At 37.2% G+C, this 25,683-nt stretch overlaps 1 protein-coding gene across 1 annotated transcript; it reads left to right on the top strand.

Annotated features, from left to right (window-relative positions):
- The first annotated feature begins 4,076 nt into the window (after positions 1-4,076).
- Positions 4,077-17,350, top strand: LOC122281511 (secretory carrier-associated membrane protein 4). The gene is made up of 12 exons (XM_043093041.1): positions 4,077-4,273; positions 5,750-5,863; positions 5,951-6,013; positions 6,499-6,532; positions 6,626-6,748; positions 9,187-9,249; positions 9,336-9,429; positions 13,383-13,428; positions 13,519-13,586; positions 14,371-14,419; positions 14,900-14,965; positions 17,040-17,350. The coding sequence occupies exons 1-12, from the start codon at positions 4,217-4,219 to the stop codon at positions 17,070-17,072; spliced, it is 810 nt and encodes a 269-aa protein (XP_042948975.1). The 5' UTR covers positions 4,077-4,216; the 3' UTR covers positions 17,073-17,350.
- Positions 17,351-25,683: the final 8,333 nt, after the last annotated feature.

The following is a 25,683-nucleotide window of genomic DNA, read 5'->3' as shown; positions in this document are numbered from 1 at the left end:
ATAAATTCTAGACCTCATACCTCCATACTACATCTGGATAGCTATAAAAACCAGTTAGTTGCCATTCAACTTTTCTTGAGCTAAAACAAAGCTTAGCTTGAATATATCTTTAAGAATAACTTTGAACATGTAAATCAACCTCATCGTGCCACGACATGGCTAAACCTTCACTCCTTCCCAAACTATCAACTCCAAAAATACTCCCAAAATGTAACTTATGTTTGATCCCTTCAAGATTTTTCTGGTTCAACCTAGTTTTAATAAGGAACAATACATTTGACCTCTTTTCCTTCACCACATGGCAAAGTGTTTGAACCCCACATGGCTATCGGTGGGGTTGACTAGCAACCTCCACTGATATATCCATGGGTGGGATGCTCAGTTTTTTCTTGGAAGACATATTCCTAACTCAGTTTTGCAGGTCATGTCTTTGGGGGTAATTTGCGGGGTATGCCAATGATGGGATTTCTTAATTTGCTAAGGGTATTGTTGTCTAAGTTGTTACCATTATTAGTCGGGGAGTGGAAATGACCTTGGGCCACTTTAGTATGTGGGTTTAGATAAGGGCAATTGTTACGCCCATGTTAGTCATGTTTTTTGTTTATTTCTCTTGGTAGTTATTTTATGATTTTATTTAATTTATTGATGTAATGCAAGTACAAGAAGTTTGCCCAAAACTTTGATTTGTGTTGGAGGGATTCTAGCTCCTTGAACTGCCAGTACATTTTCATATAGTTATATTAATAAATCCATAACAAGTGGTCTTAGAGTCACATTCCTGCGATGTGGCTGAAGGGACTCATAGCGTAAAACTTTCGAAAGTTGTGGCTAACCTCAAAGGGGAGACTAAACTGTTTGAAGGATGAACAAGTTCACCAATAACAATTGTTGGAAAATGTATTGTAGCAACTCAGGAACCTCGCGGCTAGTTATGATCAATTAGATCTTACGATGAGAAATGCTAACTCCCAAGAAAGTTCTTCTGGTGATGGAGGCAGTAAAGTGAAGCTCAATAGCAACCCTCTATTTGAAGGACATGGAGGAATTTAGGCATGTACCTTGCAGATGGATTTTTCTAGATTTGATGGAATTGAGCCTACCGAGAAGATCCTCAAGGACCAATAATTTTTTGCCTATTGTAATATCTAGATAATCACCGGTTGCAAATTGCATAATTCTATATGGAAGGAAAAGCTCTTTCTTAGTAATGATTGCTCATAAATTCGAGTCTAGTCCACACTTGGGAGGAGTTTGTTTCAGTCTTTAAAATTCGCTTTGGTCCCTTGCCTTACGAAGATCTAGTAAAAGCTTTTACTTAGCTCCGACAAGTGCTAGTATTGAAAAATATTAAACCCAATTTGAGATCTTGTCTAATCGAATTAGTGGACTCATCGAAGAGTTTTTCGTTAGTACTTTTCTTAATGGCTTATGTGATGATTTGAGAATTATCATCACCATGTTCCAACTTACAATTCTTTCAGTAGCATTTGGGTTAGTCTGTTTGCAAGAAGAAGAAATCTTATAAAAAACTCCACATCGCTCCTTACCTAGCTTGACACAATGACCCAACCTGTCTGATCTCCTTGCCCCAGCTCTCTTATCAAGACTACCTACCCCCTCCACCATACCAGAACTAAGAAATCAACCAAACCTCATAGTCACCATCGACAAACCAAAATAAAGGGTCCACCTTAATTGTTAAATGAATTTTTCCTGCTCAGATGTAGGTAGTGGTGTAACTGGTTTGGTTCGCTCCAGTTTTGTACATATTTTATAAATGACGGTATACACCAGTTTTGATATTTGAAAAACCGATACTAGCACTTTTGATTTTATTGGCAGTAGTCTGATTTTTCCGGTTTTAGTATAGTATTAGTAGATTATATAGTTAGTACAAGTATAGTTATATAGTGATATATAGTGGAGTATATAGTGATATCTTATTAGTATAACTACTAATACTATAGTGATTTATATAGTTATTTATATATAGTAGATTACTAATAGTATTAACATTAGTATTAGTATCAGTATATAATAATAATAATAATAATAATAATAATAATAATAATATCATGTAGTGATATAATATTTGATTATGTATGTTAGTGATAATTTGTTAGTGTCTAACTTATTTATATATTTGATTATATATGTTAGCGATAATATGCTTGGTTACATATATGTTAGTGATAATATGATAGTTACATACACTTTCTATATGAGTGTATATGATCAAATGCGTAGAAATTTATTTATAAAAAAGAATATATATTGTAATTTATTATGCTATAAAATGTATTTATACTTAATATATATAATTTATATTAATAACATGTGATCTAATGTTCATGTTTAAGATTAAGTTTTATATTATATTAATTTTATATAATATCAAATGTTATATTAATAGCATGTTATTAGATTATTATCATATAGAATAATATGATTTTAAAATTTAATGTTACAATATAAAATTATTTTATATATAATTATATAGAAATTATACATAAAATTTTTATATAATATTAACAATCATATAAAAAATTAATATATATATATATGAACCGATCTAATATTTAAAAAAGAAAAATAGAACTGAACTGATTTTGATATATTTTAAAAAAAAATAAAACCGATAATAAACCTAACCCTTTTTTTTTTCCACTCTTAGATGTAGGAGATAAGGGACGGAGGCCTTTGCCATTAATGTAATAAAAGTTTCAACCCAAACATTAATGTAACAGGCCAAAAATTTATTTGTTGGAATGAATTGGAGAGGACACATGTCATGCGGACATAGATGGCAATACCACTTGGAAAGATTTTAGATAAGCTAAAAGTAGATATTTTTCAAAACTTGAGGGCAAGGTCGGTTGGGGCCGCGCTACGAGCCTAGGTCATGTCTTTGGGTTCTTTGGGGTAGTTGTTAGGCCCGTGTCAGTCATGAATAGGTACAAGAAATTTGTGGAAAACTTCGATTTACGTTGGAGGGATTCAGACCAGTTTTACATATTTCTATTTTTAAATCCATAACAGTTTCTAACTTTCTTAGCAATCCCTCTCATACCATGCTGCAAAGAACTTGAGAGTTCAGATGATTGATTGATTTCTATTGCGAATGTCGGGATGACCATGTTCAACCTTCACTAAGAACACTAATAATAGGCTCCATAAAATTAAAATTTGATTAAAATTGAACTAAACTACGTTAAAAAGAGTTGCAATAGACTCAACAAATAAATAGTAATTTTAATTTTCAATATTTTCACTAGCCAAATTTATTGAGCAAGTTGTTGGCCAAAACAATATTTTGGCAAAAAAATTCAATAGCCGAAGCATTATTTTCCATTCACTTGTAAACCCAGGTGACTCACAATTTCATCTATTTCTAAACCCATTTGCAAGTGACCTACGATTTCATTCCTTTATTTTTATCTTCATCATTGAATACAAGTAAACCCACACCCAAGCTGATTTCATCTTTATCTCTATTTTTTATTTTTTTTCCAAATAATGGAATGTGGATGACGTGTTTTTTTCTAGAATGTGGAAATCTGGTTTGTTGTTTCATGGGCATTGTTGGTTTGTGATGTTTGGGTGTTGAAACGTGAAAATCTGTATGGAGAAGAAAGAAAAGGGAATGGATTTTTATTGGGAGTGCAGGGGTAAGGCTGGAATTGGAAAAGATAGTTATATGTGATTTATTCTAGGACTCATCTTGTTTCACATGACTTATCTTTAGAATTAGAATTAAAATAATAAAAAATCAAAAATTAATATTTTAATAAAATAATAAAATATTTATTGAATCTATTATTTAATATTATAAAAAGTAACTAATTAAAATTTATAAAACTAAAATTTCTAACTAAATTTTAGTTAAAATTCATTGAGTTCACTACTAATGTTCTAACTTGAAGAGGCTACTAGTTTACTGCACTTCGGTGTTCAACTTCCCAGTTTTGAATCGCAAGAAAAATCAAGGCAAGGGCAATTTAAGTAAATATTTTCATATCCAAGTGCAAATATAGAGTGAAACTTTCATTAAACTTTCAAATCCCGCGTTGCAAACAAGCCGAATTTTAAAGTGACGTGCCCACTCACTCTCTCTCTCTCTCTCTCTCACTTGTGTGCGAGAATTTTGAAAACTGTTCGGAGGTTGTTTCTCTGCAAAAATTTAGGGATCTGAGAAGGAGACAGAGAGACACACACCATGAATCGGCACCACGACCCTAATCCATTTGACGAGGAAGAGGTCAATCCCTTCTCGGTAATTCTCTCTCTCTCTCTCTCTCTCTCGGTTTCCATTTCCAATTTTTACTCTCTGGATCTACCCTCATTTCGGCTCTTCATTTCCCTTTTTTAAGGCTTTTCCTTGGTTTTAGTCTCTTTTGTGCGACCTGGATTACTGTCTTTCATATGTTGGGAGGGGTAGTTTGGGAATTCGCGCGCCTTTGATCTAGATCTGGAACTCCCGCGTTTTGGTCCTTTTAGTTGCGGAGAAAATTGATGAAAATATTAGGTACGTCAATGTGGGAAATATTTTTCTTGCATTCTAAATTTGGTGAGAAGCTGGAATAAGGCGGTGCTTGAATTTTTCGAAAAATTTGTTTATTTAGTACCTTGTATTCCCTGCGCAATACGTTCTCCTTACTGATCAAAAAAATAGTTCACGAAATCTGGGTCAAGCATCGAGAAGTTTTGAACGGGAGTTAATAATTAATCTTTTAAGCTAGATGTTGAGATGAGCGGTGAATAATAGTATTTTGTGGATCTTATTAAGATGAGTTTAATTTTTTCAGGTTGAGATAAGTTTAACTTTTTAGGTTGATATGTATAAAATAGTTTGGGATGAGTTTTATCTTTTTATGGAAAATTGAAAGAGTAGTGGTCCCATCAATGATTGATTTGAGATGAGTTGAGCTTGGTTTAACAACCAAACATAGCCTAAAAGTGTGGTTAAGAAATTTGAATTTTGAAACAAGTTGACTCTTGGTACAAGTAAAAAGAAAATTAGAGATCTAAAATTGGAAAATTTTACATACTACATTCTCGATGAATTTGCATGAGCACCAACTTTTGAATTTTTCTGTAATAAAATAAAAGATAATCCAAGGGTGATAAAAGTTTCGCATTTTACATAGTGAGATAAAGTGGGACGAGAGTGTAGGATTATTCTTTCAAGTTTTGAAAAAAAATACCTGTCCATTTGAAGTTGGTGGAGTTTAGTACTTGATACTTGGTCCCGGGCTAACACTGTAAACCAACTGTGTAAATCTTTGCAAAAATCTATGGCTTGCCATCTTCTTAATTGCCTTTTTAACTCCTTTCTTGATTTATTATTATTTTTTATATTTTATTTTTTTGGGTTTTTATCAACACAATTGAAGCACTTAAGAGTAATGTTAGAAACTATATCACTGTCCCACCATCATCCCACTCATACTAACGAGGCAGTCATTGAGTTATAGTTAATCCTTGAATCATCTTCTCCCCCGTTATTGTCGAAGCACGTGGTTCCATCGGAGACATTCTTGCTGCTAATGAAGAAAACCACTAAAATTTTGCCACTTCATCTGCAATTTTAAAATAAGCTGCACTGGTGTTTTTATGACTTCATGGTTGGGCATGCTTGCAGGGCCACTACAAATTTCAGCGTCGAATGTCCCTTTATTTATCATTTATATATGTGATGGTTGAGTCAATTATTCATTGTGTCATCCTTTGGGAACCGTTTCTTTTGCAGAAGGGATCTGCTGCCCCTGGATCAAAGCCACGCATTCCACCATTGGGATCTGAAACCTTGGGCTTTGGGCAGAAACATGATGCAACGGTGGACATACCATTGGATACAGTGAATGTACTGCAGTCACCATTTGCTTTATTATTCTGTTCTGTTTTTTGAAACTTATGAGAGATTTATGTCCTTGATGGGATGGTTCTGTAGGGTTCTAAGAGCAAAGAGCAAGAGCTTGCATCTTGGGAAGCAGATCTCAAACGGAGGGAAAAGGTTAGTTTTGCAATTATATGTTCTATTGTTTGTCTCGGAAGTGTATTTTTTGAAAGTAAAATTTTTCTGCATCCCTCCTGAGCAGGAGGTTAAAAGGCTCCCCAGAGACCCCAGTTTGGACGGGGAAGGCATTGAAAGGAGACCCTACATGTGGGTTGCTCCTGGCTGATCTCCGGTCCTTGTGAGCAAGGCACCGCGGTGAAGGTGACAAATTTGCTGGCGGAGACGTCTTTTACCTCGGGGATTAGTCGAGAACTAGAGCCTTATCTAGGGCAGTGAAAGTTGTTGGATACCTCATCATCGAAAAAAGATTTTTCTGCATTGTTCACTTCTAAAACTGAGGATTTTGTTGCCTTAATTAGCAATGATTTGCATACAGTTTGTGAAACCTCTTTGATATAATTTCTTGCTTCTGCTTGCCATTGAATATTGTAAGTACTTTGATCATTGATTCTTGTATTTTAATGTACTCTTGAAATTGACAGGACATAAGACGGAGAGAAGATGCTGTCGCTAAAGGTATATGCCACAACATTCAACTTCTACAGGTCATTATGAATTTTTAATCCTGTTTTGCTATACTCTAATTCTGTTTTCAATTTTGTATATCAGCTGGTGTCCCTAATGATGATAAAAATTGGCCTCCATTTTTCCCGATCATTCATCATGATATAGCCAATGAAATACCAGTCCATGCTCAAAGGCTGCAGTATTTGGCTTTTGCAAGTTGGCTAGGTATGGGAGGGACGTCATATATTTTCATCTATGCTAATATTATAATATGATGAATGGAGTATTGTTTCTTTAATTTAAGCATGCCTTCATTTGGGTTTCTTAGAGAAACTATATGCAACACTGAAAGTCTCTTCATAATGATTTTCCCCTTCTAGTTAGCATCGTGTAAAATTTTACAACTTTGCTTTTTCTTACTTTGTAGATTTATATCCTCTTTATAAGCTCATTCCTTTTAAAATTTTGTTGTTTCCTTTGTTTTTTAAGAAGTTTTTTAATTTGGCATTTTTGTAGAAAGTTTATACTGAAATGAAGGGATTGGTACATGTGATAGTGTTTTTTTTTTTGTTATTATGTACATATTTCAAAGCACCAAAAGACTACAGCATAGAAAGGCAAATGTAGGAGAATTACTGAGCCGTGAGCAACATCTTCCTAATTCTCAATCTACCTTATTTTCACTTTTAGTAGGATTTTTCTTTTTTTTTTAGTTCCCCTCCCTCATGAAAATTGCTGTCTGCCAATTCCACCTCTTCATTTGGCAATGTAAAGGCAAATGAGCAAATTGAAGCTTTCTGAAAAATCCTTTCTGATTTGACAAGTGAAATTTTCATGGGATGGAGTTGATATTTGGGTAATTTTCAGAAATAAAATATACCACAACCAAATTTATGTTTTGAAGCATTGGATTTGTACATATTTTTTCTATGTGAATAGCTCCCCGTTTGCAACAATTTGCAATCAAGGCAGGTTCCAACTAGACAATTTGGTGATCTTGGATAAATATATTTTGACTGGCATCACTAATAGAAAAAATATTTGACCAGAACGAAGATGGTGACGAGCTCTGGTTCGAAATGATACAAGTTGTAATGAAAGATTATTTTCTACTATGCAGAAATTGCTTGTTCCATGTCATGTTGAAAAATGTAAAAATTAAGATCTATTTCTGATTCCATATATGAACCTTCTTATGGTCCAGGGCTACTTGTATATTGGTTGAAGGAGAAGATTAACTCTGAATCTTTTTCCCCTTCATATATTAGAGTATCTGCTGGTTCGAACCCGGGCGAAGCCATTCTACTCTCCTCTTTTTACTTATCAAAAAAAAATATATTAGAGTATCTGCTACTCATTTAGGTCAAGAGTAGACTTTGCTTTTTTTTTTTTAATATATATATATTTTTTGACTACTTATATATATATATATATATATATATAAGTAGTCAAGACTAAACTTTGTAACATTGTATGATTTGAACATAACCAATCAGGGAATGAAATGAAGAGATCCAATCTCTAATCATGTGCCTCTCTAAGAAAGAGATGCTCCTCAAATGAGAATTACTAGACAGTTATAAATGCTCTATTATGGAAGCATCCTTTGAGCGAGCAATAATAAGTAAATCCAGAAAGGATTCCTTGAAAGATTGATCTCCACAGTATACCTTATGCCAAAATCATATTGTTGTACCATCTCTCACCTTAAAGCTAGTAAATTTGGAAAATTCTCTCCAATCCCTAAACATTTTTCCAAATACCAATCCCAAAAGTTAGAGCACCAACCATCCCAGGAACTACCAATGTTCATATCCGTTACCAATCGGCAAGAGCTATCTCTTTCATCTGCATACTACACAACCACCAGTTCAAAAGAGCTTGATTGAATAACATTAATCTTTGGAACCCCAACCCTCTTTTAAAAATCGGTAAACGATCCTTAGAATAATATATCAGATGGGGACTTATTCGCCTTACCTATCCCACTCCATAAAAATTCCCGTTGTATCTCCTCTAACCAATTGGCTACTCCAACAGGAGTGGAAAATTTTTTTTGTTACATGTTTATAATGATTGGGGACTCAATTTCTGTTATTTTTAAGCTTATGCCGCCCTTGATGAATAAACTTGTTTTATTTTATGATAGTGACACGTTAATTCCTGGTATTTTTAGATTTGCTCACACGAATTTGAGAGTTGAGAAAAAGGTTTTGGTGGAGAGGGTTACAGGTGTGTTTGGTTGGGACTTGGGAGGACATAGGGGTAGGAAATAAGCGAGGAAAGATTTCTATTGTTTGGTTAGATGGGGAGGAGAGATGATGAGGACTAGTGAGGTGATGTGGAGGCAAACCCCATCCACATGGGACCACAAATTTGTTTCCAACAAAAAGAGGGGAGCCTTGGTTGAATTTAGTATTTGCTTGCTAGCTGTTCATTTGCCCTTCTATATGATTATTACGTAGATTGTGTGCTTATTGGCACATTTTCACATGTATCAGTCCCTTGTATCTTTGGACCTGTTTTCTCCTTTTTGATTTTATTCTGCTTCATATTTTGCTTGCCACACTGCTAATTTTTTCTCAAAATGTTGTTTGGATCAGAAATTCCCATTATGAAAGCCTTCCGCTATATCTGATTTTGTTTTAGCACTGTTTGTGCAGGTATAGTTCTTTGTCTTGTTTTTAATGTGATTGCTGTGATGGTGTGCTGGATCAGAGGCGGGGGTGAGCTTCTCCTTTTTAATCATATCCATGCAATCATACTGGGTTGAGTGCAATTTGGATCTTCTGACGAGGTTCACTCACTGCAGGTGTCAAAATTTTTTTCCTTGCAACGATCTATGCTCTCCTTGGATGCCCCCTGTCATATGTGCTGTGGTACAGGCCTCTCTACCGTGCTATGAGGTTAGTATTGAACAATGCAGAGAAAGAAGGATCATACATAATTTATTTAATCGTTGTGAAGGATTTTATTTATCACAAATGAGACGAATAATTTGATGAAAACTAAATTCCTTGTCTGCTGGCCACTTTCCAATTTGCATGTTTTGACCTTCCCTCTTGATACAGTTGTCTCTCTTTACTTGCACACTATACGCATAATTTTTTATATATTGTTGTCTTAACCGAACATGCATATCAATGTTGTTCAAGCATTGGCATTGATATGCATGGTAGTATGGGAGAGGTTATGGTGGTTTAATGGAGGTTGAAACTAATTTGATGCATAAAAAAGAAAACCTGCAGTCTTTCCTTTTACTCTGTAAGAGATGATGACATATAACCACTAAGTCCACTCTCCTCAAGCTGATAAATATGTCATGATTGCTTCTCCCCCCCCCCCCCCCCCCCCCCCCCAAGCTAAGTCACAATTATTGATATTGGGTAGTGTTGGGACATTTATTGTGATGATATTATGTGCTTTTTCTTTTGTTATTGGGTCAGCTGGAGCAATAACATGATAAGTTCTTCTTATGCTGATGTTAAATGATCTTTTTTTTTTTTTTGTTTTTTAATTGGACTAGAGTAGCATGGGGGCTATGCCTAGAAGGATAGTGGAGTTGTTTGGTTTGGGGTAATATACATATTTCTGTGGTTTGAATAACAATTCCTCATTGTTTGATGTGGTGCCTCTGGATGGTGAGGAATCATAGGTGTGGAAGTGATCAAAGATGGGTTCTCTATGGTGGGTGACAAAGCTCCAGGTCTGGATGACTTCTCTATGGCTTTTTTTCAAACTTGTTGTGAAGTGATCAAATATGACATTATGGGCGTCTTTCATGAATTCCATGAAAATGGAAGGTTTGAAAAGAGTCTCAATGCAACTTTATTGATCTCATTCCCAAAACCCCAGTGCGGTAGAGGTAAAAGATTATTGACCTCTTAGCTTGGTGAGTGGGATGTACAAGATCATGTTGAAGGTGTTGGCAAATAGATTGAGCTAGCTTGATGATGAGAAGGTAATATCCAAGCCTCAACATGCCTTTGTTAGAGGAAGACAAATTCTTGACTCGGTACTATTGCAAACGAATGTTTGGATAGTAGACTCAAGTCGGGAGAGTTGGGACTTTGTGTAAAATAGACATGGAAAAGACTTATGACCGGGTCAATTGGAGCTTTTTGCTTTACATGCTTGGGCGATGTGGCTTTGGTTTGAAATGGTGTTCATGGATTACTCATTGCTTCTCAACAGGTTGTTTCCCTATCTTGGTGAATGGCACCCCCAGGGGATTCTTTAAAAGCTCATGGGGTTTAAGACAATGTGATCCTTGTTTTCCGCTACTATTTGTTTTTGTAGTGGAAGCCTTTAGCAAGAAGATCTTAGGAGTTGTGGAGGGTGGTTTCCTCTGCGGATTTTTAGCGGTGACTCAAGTATATCTCACCTGTTATTTGCTGACAGCACTCAATTTTGTGGGGCCAGAAATGATCATATTCTAGCTTTGAGGGCTCTTATTTTTTGTTTTGAAGCTACTTTGGGATTCAGGTGAACTTGACCAAATCAATAGTTCCGGTGGGAGATGTTACTATTGTGGAGAGCATGGCTTCCATATTGGGATGTAAGATATCACATTGTCCTCCCCTTGGGTACGCCATTTAATTCGAAAATAAATTGGGATGATGTATTAGAGAAAATGGAGTGGAAACTAGCTAGCTAGAAGAGGATGTGCCTATCCAAAGGTGGTAGGGTTACTTTAATTAAAAGTACTTTGTCCAATTTGCCAACTTATTTATTATCATTATCCCACTTCCTACCAAGGTGGCCCAACACATGGAGAAACTTCAACGAGATTTCTTATGGGGGGATGTATGATGAGTTTAAGTTTCACTTGGTAAAATGGGCCACAATATGCTCCCTCATTTCATAAGGAGATTTGGGTATCAGGAGTCTACATGTTTTTAACAAGGCTTTTATTGAGCAAGTGGTTGGGGAGATACCATCAAGAATGGGGGACCTTGTGGAGAAATATAATAGAATTGAAGTACGGTGAAGCATGGGGAGGTTGGTGTTCAAATGAGGTAAGTGGGCCATATGGGTTGGGGTTTGGAAGCACATAAGAAGAGGATGGGATGCATGCTATAGAAATACCTAGTTTGAGGTGGGTGACGGACTTAAAATTAAATTTTGGCTTGACATATGGTGTGGCGACATGACACTAAAAAAAGCTTATCCAGAAGTCTATGGCATACCAAGAATGAAAGAAGCTTCCATTGCGGACTTGTTGGTTACATCAAATGGTGCTTTTCAATGGAATGTCAATTTCTTTAGAAATGCACATGATTGGGAAGTTGACACAATATTGGAGTTTTATGATCTCATTTATTCCACTCGCATGAGGAGGGAAGTTGTTGACAAGATTTTCTAGTGTCACTACAAGAAAGGGAAGTTCACTGTTCACTCTCTGTCGAGCCATGAACACACATCAACAAACCCATTCCCATGGAAGAGTATTTGGAAGACAAGGGCACCCTTAAAGGCACTCTTCTTTTTATGAACAGCTTCATTGGGGAACTTGCAATTGACAATTTAAGGAAACATCGATTCAATGTCATGGAGTGGTGTTGTATGTGCAAAAAGAGTGGGGAGTCTGTTGATCATTTATTACTTCACTGTAAGATTGCCACGACATTATGGTAAGACTTCTTCACTCGGGTGGGACTAGCTTGGTTGATGCCGAGAAGGGTAATCGATCTCTTATCTTCTTAGAGAGGCCTTCAGGGTAACTCTCTTATTGCAGCAATATGGAAGATGGTCCCAATATGCTTATGGTAGTGCATTTGGAGGGAAAGGAATGACAGAAGCTTCAAAGACTGAGAGCCATCAATGGAAGAGCTTAGAAAATTGTTTTTCAATACTTTACTTCATTGATCAGTTGTAATTGATTTCAATGGACTGAGTTTCCATGAACTTCTTGTATTGCTGGACTAGCACGCTCAGACAGCGCTCTTGTATATGTCCCATATACCTGGGCCTTTGCCTATTCTTATGATTAATAAAATTTTGCTTACCGATAAAAAGAGGTGTTTCAAAGACAACATGCGTTCCTGGGATGAATTGAAAAAATTCTTCAACGCTCTTTTTTCTTGTGCTTCTGTTATTGATAATAATGGGGCTAGTTTTGACAATTTGTTTTACACCATTTCTAGTTCCTAGATGATGCTAGGTGTAATCCGTGTTTACTTTTTGTGTACATGGGCTATGCCTCCCTCCAATTAATAAAACTTTATTCTTACTAAAAAAAAGATAAATTTTTGGGCGACATTTACCATGTTATCGTTTACAATGTAAAATCTCTTCCTGAAGATTCCATGCTAAGGTTTCTGATTATAGCTTATTTAAGCATCTCAAAATGTTTTGCACTTGACGGATTGATCTTTTGTTTGTTTTTTATAATACTTGTCTTAGGAATCTTGTGTTGTAACTTAGGGGTGTTTTTTGCTAAAAGTTTTGATATTCTTTCGCAACAAAGTTTAGCAATTTTGGAATCCCCCCCCCCCCCCCCCCTTCTCTCTCTCTCTCTCTCTCTCTCTCTCTCTCTCTCTCTCTCTCTCTCGTGTTTTTGTGTTTGGGTATTGTATATTCTGTGGCTTTTGTGGTTGGTTAGGTGGCAATGGTATCATTTTTGTGTTCAACTGGGGAGAGAAAGCACCTATATTTGATGTCAGTGATATGAACCTAGTTAGTGAAAACACATTTAATATTTTTTTATTTGAAGTTGAAGAATTTCTAGAGTCATTGCATAGAAGCGTGACATTTTTCTTCAAAGATGTTGACGGTTCCCCAATTTTATTAAAGCTTTATATAAGTATGACATTGAGAGTGCTGATGGTTGTTGCAAACGGTTTTGTCTGCAATGCAGGACAGATAGTGCCCTGAAGTTCAGTTGGTTTTTCCTATTCTACTTGGTACGTGCCATATTTAATATCATGCTAGTTATTCTCCTCATGAATGGGCGGCATATTTTTCCGTCCATTAATCAATTTGACATAATGCAGATTCACATTGGGTTTTGTATATTCGCTGCTATTGCACCTCCAGTTGTCTTTCATGGGAAGTCATTGACGTAAGTTATTTTTTTCTCCGCTGTATGAACTAAGCTTGAAATGGTCGTGATTCCCATTCTAATATATTGCACAAATATATTTGTAGTGAAACTATCTTGTGAAAGGACCTTGTCTTAAATCCAAGCAAAGGCCAAACCACATCTGGGTTTTTACTCCAAAAAGACTAATCATTGTTTCAATCTGATCCCTTTGGAGTCATTATGAACTGCAAAACCTTTTCCCTCTCAGTTAGTGTTGAACTGCCCACTCTATCATACTAAATCTGAGGTGTCACAACTTGATAAAAGATTCCTCAAGTTCTTAGTTGCTGTTTAGAACTTGTCCAGCGACTGGTATGTTTATGAACAGTTTTAGTTAATGATATAGTTTTATAATTTATGTCTAACGTTGGTCAAAAGTATGAACTAGTCCTTGCTGAATACAATATCCTAAAAAATGAAGATTCAGTGAAGTATATATCGAACAAATTAATGGAGTTTTAAGGGACTTGGTCGTTATTTCTTTTTGTAGAATTTTCCTCACTGAAACTTCTCTTTTTTAACCTTTTTCTGTATTGTAAAGGAAATGGGTTATTTTATTTGGTGCTTCAGTGAACTTAATTTCAATCATTCAGAAATTACAGTGTTTAGAGCACAATATATAATTTGCTTTTTACTTCTCTGTTGTATCTTTGTAAAAGCGATCCAGGCTTGTTGATGAACCTTGAGGCTTGCAATAACTGTATGATGTTGTTTTCATGTAATAATTAAAAACAAGCCTTAACTTTTTTTTTTTCTAATTCAGGGGAATCCTTGCCGCGATTGATGTTTTTGATGGCCATGTAATGGTTGGGGTAAGTTGGTCAATGCCTGCATTGAGGTCTTATTATCTGTGTACATTGAAACTGAAATTGCACAACTCACAAGGATGTTCCCATGATTTATGGAAAGTTATCACTGAATTTTGAATCTTTTTTTTTTCTCCCTAAAAATATCATCTTTTTCTTTTTGGATTGAATTACCCTCAATGTTTTAGGGTATAAAATAACCCTCATCCAAATTTTTATTCTGAATAGAAACTGTTTCTTTCTGGCATCTTCTGCTATGTGTCATAAGGCACTACGATTACAAGTTATATGCTTCCTGTCGCATAATGCTTGCTTCCTGATGCTGCTTACTTTGGGGCCTTGAACAGTGACGACCAATATTGTATTAGGAAGAGAATCTGATGTTAACTTTTCGTCATGGAAGTGCAACATATTAGTACAAGGTTTTTATAACTCGTTTGATTTGGCGTTAGGGTTTAACTAATGTTTCATTTGGTTTTACTGCAGATATTCTACTTAGTTGGCTTTGCCTTGTTTTGCTTGGAGTCACTTCTAAGCTTATGGGTACTTCAGGTTAGAACCAGAAAAGATGCATTGTCTTTTTCCAAATTCATAAGAATGATTATGGTAGAGCCTCATTTATTCAATTAACTGATCCATCTACCTCTATTCCTTCTGGGTTCAAGTACAATAAAATTCATGCACTTAAATTGGTGGCATCTGTTGCTAGTTGTGTCTTTTTCCCCCCTAGCTGACAAAATCTGTCTTCTTCTTCTTCTTCTTCTTCTTCTTTTCAAGTTCTTTGTGACCAAGAACCTACCAAAAAAGAAAAAGTTCTTTGTGACCAAGATATACTAGTAAAATCGTGTTACCATAAAAATGAATGTAGGTTAAGTGACAAAATTGTAAGAGCGTCAAGTAGATCTAAACTGCAATGGGCATGCACCAAGGATGTGCATTTAGTGCTGCTTTTTTTTTTCATCATCGGTTATAGATGATTTAGTTTGACATGTCTTGTGTTTTTTCATAGTATATGATATTTCTTTTCCAGACTAATTAAAAATATATATCTTTTCCAGTGTCACTTTAGTCAGTTAGATGATTCAGTTTGATGTAGTGAGGGCTATTTTTTATGGTGGATGATGTCTATTTTCCAGTTTGGCTTTTGAGATGAATAGATTAAAACTTTGATAGAGTAAAAAGGCTTTCAGAATGATAGATGCTACCAAATCTGGAGCAGTTGTGTTGAGAATTCCTTTTAGGGATTTCTTAATGATCAGAGGTTGCTGTTGTAAGTTGGTAGAACAGTGGGCATGGAGAGGTTTCAAAAGCGACATTGTATTAAGAGTTCCTTGGGGATTGGCATCTGGGATCTGGATTCTGGTGACATATTTTTAAAAGTGAGCGTTTAATGTGTCATAGTAGGAAATGCAAACTGAAGGGTACTCCTTGCTCTTGGTTTTGCCACTATGGTAGATTCGATTGGAGACCATATTAAAATTCAGAGGAAGCATTCGTTTGTGGTTTTTAATTGATCATAGTTTCTTTCAGACAGTTTCATTGTGCATAGTCGACATTTTCTTCAATGCATATCAAACGTTTATGCTATATTTAATCTATCAAATGTGTTTACCGGTAAAAAAAAATGAAAAATGATTTATGCAAGTCCCAGCATGCAAGCCCTTTGGTTTTTCCGATGGATCCCATTCTAGGATTATAAAAAAAGATATTTAATCTCTAATTTAGTTGCTGCTGAAGTTATAATAGGGAAACTTGTGATAGAAAGCGAAGGATATTCCTATCAATTTGTATAATAGGTAGCTTCCTAGGGGTTGGCTCAAGTAAAGCCTTGGTCTTGGTAGTATGCTCCTTCCAAGGTCTAAGGTTTGAATCCTCTTGGGTGCAAACAATCTCTAAGGGCCATCGGATTGGGGCATTTTACCTCTTGAATTACTCGAGGTGCACTTGCAAGGAAACTCATTACCGAGGGCCTGTGCACCCCTGGGATTAGTTGAGATGCTGTTCTTGAACACTCAGTGCCAATCAAAAAAAAAAAAAAAGGTAGCTCAGTTAATGAAAGTGCCTTTCTGAATATTAGAAGAATTGGATTCACTTATTAATGGTACAGATTGGCCATCTTTTTGCATTAAAAGATAAGGGAGATGAGAGAAAGGCCCGCGGGGGTTAAGCTGAAATGGTGAAGAGCACAAATAAAGAAATGTGGTCTCATGGAATGGGTGTGGTGAGAAAAGATATTACCTGAAATTCTGTACCTCACTAGAAACAAACACCTATAGCCCCTTAGGCAATATCAGCATTTGGAAGGTGGTTGAGAAATCCGTGAGGGTTTTTTCTCCACATGAACCTTGGCTTGTGTGAATATATTTTCTTGCACTTCATTGGGATTAGTTGTGAATTTGTTCACCTGGTTCCAAATAAATAGAAAGCGAAATCCGTGAAGGTTTTTTCTCCACATGAACCGTAAATATCTAATGGCAACTTTGGTTTGTGTATATCTTTTCTTGCTGAGAGCATGTGCACCCTAGGGGATCAGTTGGGAATGAAAACACACGGTAATTGTTATACACATTGCTTTTAGAATTTTGTTCTCTTTCTGACTCTGTCCGTTTTTCTTTGGTTTGTGCAGAAAATTTACATGTATTTCAGGGGGAACAAGTGATGTGATTCTGGTGCAGTGATCCATTTAGTAGTATTGTACAATATATATCCCTGCTTTTCAGGGCGGCTCTTGCTATATTCATATTTCTTCTGTTACATTGATTGTTACTTTGTGAGGATTGGACTGAGTTAATTCAATGATTGGCATGTTAAATAGATGGTAGGTGCAGAGTTTGCATCTATTTAGAGTTATATTTTCCTTCCCGTTGTCCTAGGGTTCATAATTACTTTTGCTTTTTCAAAAGATTGGTGTATTATATAAAAATGCATGCATATAAATCTTGCCTGTCCTAAATTTTGCTAGTGCATGTCCATTAGAAATCTCTGTGCCCTATCAACTTCTCAAGTGATATGTATTAGCAGTTTCCAACTTTCCACCACTCAACTAATGTATGTTTTACATTTTGCATTATGGACCACAACCAATGGCATATTGCTCATTCTAACTACAATTTTTTTATTGGTAAACAAATTTTTATTGATCAAAAGAAGATAAAAGCTCAATTATATGGAACTTATACAAGAGCAGTGCCTAACCTTGCTAATTTAGAGATACAAGGAAATCATTAAAAGGCATGTCATGGAAATCAATTACAATCGATCAATGAAGCAAGGTATTGAAAAACAAATTTCTGAACTCTTCCATCGATCACTCTTGATCTTCATAGTCTTTTGCATTTTGCTTCCTCCAAGTGCACCACCATAGATAGGGCTGTAAACCGATGTAAATTGACGCCAAATCGAAACCCCACCGATGTGGGAGAGGGGTTCTTCCAAGTGGTCGAAACTGATTGACTGGGAGAGAGAAAATCGATGTCATCTATCTCGATTGCGTCGGTGCGGTCGGTCTGTCGTCGGCGTCTTTGTGACGAATGAGGGAAACGACATCGTCGTTTGCCATGAAAGTTCTCGGAAGACAGTTGTAGAAAACCTAGGCTGAAAAAAGGAGATGGGAGGAAGAAGGAGGGGCTAGGACGATGAAGAATCTCATCTTGGAACGGTGCTGTTTGGCTATAAAACGACGCCGTTTCAATTTTTCATGAGTTAAACGGCGTTGTTTCTGTATGTAATAAAGGAAAAAAAAAATATACGAATCGGTTGGTCGGTTCAGCAGTTTTTCGCACAGGAGAATTGAAACTAAATCGGCCGACGTCGGTTTTGATATATTTACCTTGACTGCCGACCGTTTCTTCGCCAACTCCGGCGTCTGGCGGTCGGTTTCCGTCGGTGGAAGTCGGTTCCTCGATTTGGTGTACAGCCCTAACCATAAATAAATAGGTATTACCTTTCATATGGATGCAATTTGAGGGTTACCCTAAATACCTCTCCAAGAGGCTAGAAAGTCGTATACCTTTTCTGGCATCACTCAAGCTAAACCCAATCAGGCAAAAACTTTAGTCCACAAGGTCGTGGTAATCTCACAATTTAGTAATAGATGGTGGACTCGCCACTCTTCTTGCACATATAACATCAATTAATAACTGTGATGCCATGTTTCTTTAAGTTGTTTAGAGTCATAATCTTTTCCAAGGAGGCTGTCCAAACAAAAAAGGTTGCCTTTAGAGGTGCCTTTGTCCTCCAGATGCTCTTCCATGTGAAAAAATCTAAGTTGTGTGTGGTCAAAGAGTGGTAGAAAGAACGGGCTATGAAAACTCCCTTCGTTGTAGGGCTCCAATAGATCTTGTCTTTGCCTACTTTTGACACACGAGTGGAGTGCACTTGGTCAAAGAACACTGAAAATTCATCAATTTCTCAATCTTGTGCATCTCTAAGGAAAGAAATGTTCCATTGAGGAGGATCATTGGATATGATAAAGACATCCGCTATTGATGCCTATTTCCTTCTAGCTAAACCATAGACATGAGGAAAAACTTCCTTGAAAGCTTGATCACCACATCATAGATCATGTCAAAATTTTACCTTCATTCTATTTCTGACTTTGAAACAAGTATGTGTTGCATATGGGTCCCAACCTCTTCTAATATGTTTCCAAAGCTCAACTCCGTGAAGCCTCGTTACCTCATTGGAGCACCATCCTCCCCATGCTTCTCTGTGCTTTAAAGTAATGATTGTTCACCACAAGGCCTCCCGTTCATGGTGATATCTCTATAACCATTTGTCCAGCAAGGCGTTGATTTCAAATTATGAATTCTCAAACCTCCTTCATTGATGGGAGAACAAATTGTGGCCCATTTCATCAAGTGAAATTTAAACTCATTCTTTATCCCTCCCCATAGGAAATCACGTTAAAGTTTTTCCATGCAATGACCACCTTGGCAAGGAGTGGAAATAATGAGAGGAAGTACGTTGGTAAGATAGAAAACATGCTCTTGATGAGTGTCACCTGGCCCCTTTTGGACAAGTACATCCGCTTCCAACCGGCTAATTTCCTCTCCATTTTTTCTAACACATCATCCCACATGGATTGTGATTTGAAAGCCGTACCCAATGGGAGACCAAGATGTTTCATGGGCAGCTGAGATATCTTGTAGTCCAAGATGGACACCAAACTCTCCACATTGGGTATGAACCCCATTGGCACTGCCTCAAATTTGGCCAAATTCACCTGCAACCCTGACACAGCCTCAAAGCATAATAAGAGAGCCCTCAAGGCTTGAATTTGCTCATGTCTGGCCTCGTAAAAGATAAGAGTATCATCAGCAAACAATAAATGAGAGATGTTGAGCGAACCTGAGGCTGTCATACCCACAGAGAATCCTGAAAGGAATCCACCCACAATTACCCCTGAAATCATCTTACTAAAAGCTTCCATCACAAAAACAAAAAGAAGTGGAGAAAGGGGATCCCCTTGTCTCAAACTTTGTGAGCTTGTAAAAAAAATCTTTTGACATGTCATTCACCAATACCATAAAACAAGCTGTAGAGATACAGTGATGGATCCAAGTGCACCATTTAGTGCCAAAGCCACATCTATGAAGGATATAAAGCAGGAATCCCTAATTGACGTGATCATAAGCTTTCTCCATATCCAACTTTCATAAAAGTTCCGGCTCTCCTGACTTAATCCGACTTTCCAGACATTCATTGGCAATAAGAACCGGGTCCAGGATTTGCCTACCTTGAACAAATGTATTTTGTGGTTTCGAAATCAAGCTTGCCATCACTTTTCCCAAAACTATTTGCCAATACTTTGGATAATGGGACGTAAATGTTTCACCTTTACCGCGCCAAGCTTTCTAGGAATGAGTGCTAGAAAGGTTGCATTGAGACTTTTCTTGAAGTGTCCACTTCCATGAATATCATGGAAGACCCCATGATATCTTCTTTAAGTACATCCCAACAAGCCTGAAAGAAAGCTATGGAAAAGCCTTCAGGGCCTGGAGCTTTATCGGCTGCCATACCTTTAACTACCTATCTGACCTCTACCTCATCAAACGACCTTTCAAGTTGCTTCAAAGCCTGCAAATCAATAACATCAAAAACCAGACCATCAAGCTTCAGCCTCCACCAAAACTGTTCTGAAAACAACACTCGTAATAATTGACAATGTAATATGAGATTTCGGTTTGGTTGGATGAGTCCACCTCATCTATCATTAGAGTTTTTATAGCATTGTTCCACCTATGTGAGTTGGCCACTTGATGGAAAAACTTTGTGCATCTATCCCATTCTTTCGACAATAAAGCTCGTGATTTTTGTCATCAAGAGATTTCTTCCAAAAATAGAGATCAGTTCAATGTATCTAGTCACTTGAGTTTTGCGAGCCCGCTTAGTTTCAAATAGTACTCTTCCATCTTCCACACGCTCCAAACCTTTAAGCTCCTCCACGAGAACATATTTTTAGCTTTCCACATTACCAAACTCTTGCGCATTCCACTCTTTCAAATCTTTTTTCAAAGACTTTAATTTGGAAGCCAGAATATAACTAAAATTGCCAAGGAAATGGTAAGAAGGCTACCATTCTCGTGTTCTATTTGCAAGCCATCGGACTTCAGCCACATGTTCTCAAATTTGAAGTACCTTGGACTTCGTCGAATCAGGCCTGGGCTCCGACTCCGACGGAGTCGGAATTGCCATTTCCGACCTCCGACTCCGATTGGAGTCGGAACTGGAAGTTCACTCCGACTCCGACTCCGACGAGGAGTCGGAGTTCGACTCCGATCGGAGTTCGGAGTTAGGAACTCCGATCGGAATTCCGATGGCTTCCGAAGATCACCGTCCCAAAAATCCCTTGAAGATCACCGTCCCATACCGCCTTCCAACTAGACGGCGTTAATGGGACATCCGTGGAAGAAGTACCGGTCGTATCCTTCGATTCCGTCGACCTCTCCTTCTTGACAACCGCTACCTTCACTTCCTCCTCCTCACGACGTCGTTTTCTCTCCTTCCGTCGACCTCTCCTTCCGTCGTTTTCTCTCCTTCCGTCGACCTCTCCTTCTTGCATCGGGCTGGTGTTTGGCGTTGCTTTTGCTCGGAAGCGAGATCTCCAGCGAGGGTTGATTGGGAGGACGAGATCGAAGTAGGGGTGACGTTCTCCTATTAAAAACGGCGTCGTTTAAGGTTTTCCTAAAAAAAATAGTTGCAAAATGTGTAATGGTGCATGAGGGGATTCGAACACAGGATCCGGAGAAACAAAACCGAACCTCAACCATTGAGCTACCTGACTACATAATATTTATAATACAATATATAATATATAAGGTATAAATAGTCGGAGTTCGGAGTCAGAGTTCGGAGTCAACAAGGCCTCCGGACTCCGATTCCGACTCCGACTATGAGAGTCGGAGTCCGACTCCGAATTCCGAGAACTCCGACTCCGTCAGAGTCGAATTCGGAGCGGAATTCGGAGCGGAGTCGGAAATGTCAAAAATTTGCACAGCCCTACTTCGAATGCCTCCACAGTTCAAAATGATGGGAAAGTGGTCCGAACGTAACTTGGGTAATATCTTCTGAATGAGGTTCGGATAATGAGCCTCCCATTCTGGTGACTAGACCAAGTGAAAGAGCCACCTGCAAGAGGAATATCCTATAAATTTTGTTCCGAGATAAAGTTAGAGAAATCTACCATAGGTGGGTTGAAACCTGAACCACTCGATCTCTCACTTGGAAAATGAGTGACATTGAAATCATCTTCGATACACCATGGTAAGTCCTATACACTGCCAATACCGGCCAACTCATCCCATAGTAAACTTCTAGACTGATCAAGATTAGGCCCATAAACTACGGCAAAAACCCATCCATTACATTCTTAAATGAGCATGTCGCCACGTAATCTCCCAGAAAATCTTCCATTTTTTTCACCACTCTCATGTCCCACATTATTATTATACCATCGGATGCTCCAATGGACGGTAGATAATGCCAACCCACTTGACTACAACCCCACAAACTTCTAATTATACGAAGGGAAATAACTATTAATTTTGTTTCTTGCAAACATACAACGTCGACCTTCCATTTACGGAGTTGATTTCTAACGTAAGACATTTATCTTTCTCATTTAGCCCTCTTATGTTCCAAGAAACAATCTTTGGTTTCATAAACATAAATCCACGTCCTTCGCCCTTCCCCTCACTCTTCTCTAGCTGGTGTTCTTTCCACTTGCTACATCATTTATTGTCCAGTCAAGTCTTTGAAGTTCTCTTGCTTGCTTCTTAGCTGATGTGACCTCCCTAGGTGATCCCAAACTTTTTTTTCTAGCTTCTATAGCTGCAAAGATGGCTATAAGCTGGTCCTTATATCCATTGCATAGTATCCCCACACCGAGTTGCATCTCCTTTGCTTTGTTCAATACCCAATTAGAGACATGATGATTATTGTTCTTGAAGGGATGTAGAGAAACTAGTAGGGGTGGATTTTCCTAACAGCAAACGTCTTCACACACTGAGGGGACTGAGTTTGTCATCCCCACACTCTCAAACTCTCCCTTCGTCCCAGAGGCACAAAGGGAACCAACACCAAAGGGCATCTTGATGCCTCCTTGTATGACTCACCACCCCTCTCCATGATAGGCTTCTTTTCCAAGCTCAAGAGGTCCCTCATTTCAGTCGCTGGCACAGTCTAGGGTGGTTCTGAGACTACTGGACCAGAGTCGCTGGCCTTTTCTGCCTTGAAAACCACTACAGTTACAAATGAATCAGATGGCAGCGCTGCCATTGCCCCCCTCTTCCCGGAGATCAGCTACCTATTTGTCTGCCCCGTTGACCAAGTCTATGGTGGTCTTGACCAATGGTTGTCACTCGCCGGTGAAGAAGAGTTGGACGAAGAACCCACCTCATACGTTGATGGGCCTGAGAATTTGGCCTTGGCCCGCTATCTCTAGGCCTGTTTCGAGGGCCTTCTAGACCCTGATTAGCACGCCTTCCAGCATGGGCTGGGCCTACACGTTGACCAGCTCTGGGGCTCCCTTGACTTTTTGTGGGCCTATGGGGATAACCCCAGCCACACGCTTGCCCACAGCTTGTCCTTCAAGCCTCTGATACATGCCCATATCTAGATACAAGTCTATACTATCAATAAGCCTCGTGAGCCTCTCCCTCTCAGCCATGAGTTCCTTCTTTATCCTAAGTAAGGAAGTCTGCTCAGTTACTCCCCCCTTGATCAGAGAGCCTCCACCCATGTTAGTGAAAGTTCCTTTGACTGGCCTTTCTTCTCTGCCCATCTCCTTCAATGCAAAATTTGGTCCACTAGCAGCTCCTCTCATGGATAGAACAACTCCACCGATGACCTCTGCATAAGACTTAGTGTGGTGGTAATCTGTACAGCTCGATGGTTGGGAGCCTCACCCCTCCCATTCTTTTCTGCTGCCGCATTCACCCCACCACCACGCATCTCATTTAGCTCCAAAGCCAACCTTTTTCTATCCTTGTCCTCCAACATCTTTTGGGACAATGATAATGCTTCTCCTACCACCACCTCTGTATTCCACAAAGGCCAAGTTTCTACCAAAATCATTGGAGGACCTTTGAGCAATATATGCACTACTGCCATAACTGAAAGTTTTGATGAAATCCTTCTTGGCATTCGCTCGAACACAACCTTCTTAGTCACCTTCCTTCCCCTCTCAATAATACGAAGAGCATGCCTCCAGCAAACTCAATCTCAAACACCTTTGATTCTATTAGAACTGCCTTTCTAAACCCCATCCTTAACAAATTGAAAATCCTAGAGATTGTGTAAAATCAACCTGATGTTATACCTCCATGAGCGTAAGACCAGACAAGAGAAAGCACCTAATTAGAAAAAGTGATGGATACAAGGAAACTCATGAAAACTAAGTTAAAATGAATGAAAAATAAGTGAAAACCGATGACATACTATAATCTTGATGGTCAATATTTTCGTAGCTAGCGTGTACATTACAACTAAACTGTCTTTAGTCGACTCGAAGATGCATGGTTTATAATCGGTAAATATATATCCACTAACTTTGGAGAACTAATTATTATTATTATTATTTTGATGTCGGGAACCTCTTCAAGGCAGGGTCATTTAGACTCAATCCTACAGAATAAGTTCCGGTCCCGTGTACTACACTCTCGAAAGTTTCCGTACACAAAACTAATTATTTAAAATAATATTAATTTTCATTTTATTTTTATTATTATTAATCACACCAACTGTTATGAATTGGTGTGACTAGTAATTATCATTTTGAAAACATGCAAAAATAAAAATAAAAATGCCTAGTATTTTTGAAGAGTTGCAGGATAAAATAGAAAAAATTAGATATATTTTTTAACTACAAATAGAGAAAACTGGCTTTATCAGATAAAATTGAGGAAGGCGTGTTTCACGGTATGCCTACATTGCAATCTATTTTTTAAGCAATAATCATTAATGATAAATTATAGGTGTCTTGTCTTCTTTCTCTAACAAAGCCTGTGAGACTAGAACTCACAGTTTTACCGACAATAAAATTATCCTAGAATATGAACACATGTAGTTTTCTTATTGGTATCACATTTTATTATGCAATTAAAAATAATAATTATACAAAGCTTTAAAGAAAAATGCTTGGTTCATTAAAAATATCTCATAAAATAAAATAAAAGTCACACACTAATGTAGCTTGTTGCTATATATAAGATTGTAAAACTCATTTTTATTAAAAAGTATATCTACATATAACGTCTAGACATATTAATTTATGAGTTTTATTCTAATTTAATGTAATAAAATGATAATTATATACTTTAAAGTTGTGCTACTGTGTCAACACATCACCTTTTGTGGTATCCTATGGAATCCCTTTTAGTTATACAAAAGAGAAATGCTACTCTTCTATATGGGTGTTTCAGTTTTTTTTCTATTTTATTTTATTTAATAATTAAGAAATTATTTTTTAATAATATTTTTATTTTTTTAAAAAATATTTAAAACTATTAAAAAATACATAAAAAAAAGCAAAATAAAAAAAATACCGCGAGTAAAAAATGATTAGATAGTTTTTAAAAACTCTTTAATAATAAAATTATATTACTACATTTGGGTAGTGAAGTGATCTTATATTATCTGTGAGTAGTAGTGAAAAAGTAATAATAAAATATTAAATAGTAATAAAATGATCTCAGATCACTCTACTACCCAAACATAACCTTAATCTAAAGAAAAATAAAAAATAAAAAGTACATTTAAAAAAAAATCAA

The sequence above is a fragment of the Carya illinoinensis genome, chromosome 11 (genome assembly GCF_018687715.1).
Source record: "Carya illinoinensis cultivar Pawnee chromosome 11, C.illinoinensisPawnee_v1, whole genome shotgun sequence".
Classification (NCBI taxonomy): Eukaryota; Viridiplantae; Streptophyta; class Magnoliopsida; order Fagales; family Juglandaceae; genus Carya; species Carya illinoinensis.
This window is presented reverse-complemented; position numbering and strand designations above follow the sequence as displayed.

Excerpts from the sequence above, each read along its gene's own strand:
- LOC122281511 (XM_043093041.1), top strand. The coding sequence starts at position 4,217 with ATGAATCGGCACCACGACCCTAATCCATTTGACGAGGAAGAGGTCAAT. Across the intron at positions 13,429-13,518 it reads GGTTTTTCCTATTCTACTTG|ATTCACATTGGGTTTTGTAT; the intron begins GTACGTGCCATA and ends GACATAATGCAG. Across the intron at positions 14,966-17,039 it reads TAAGCTTATGGGTACTTCAG|AAAATTTACATGTATTTCAG; the intron begins GTTAGAACCAGA and ends TGGTTTGTGCAG.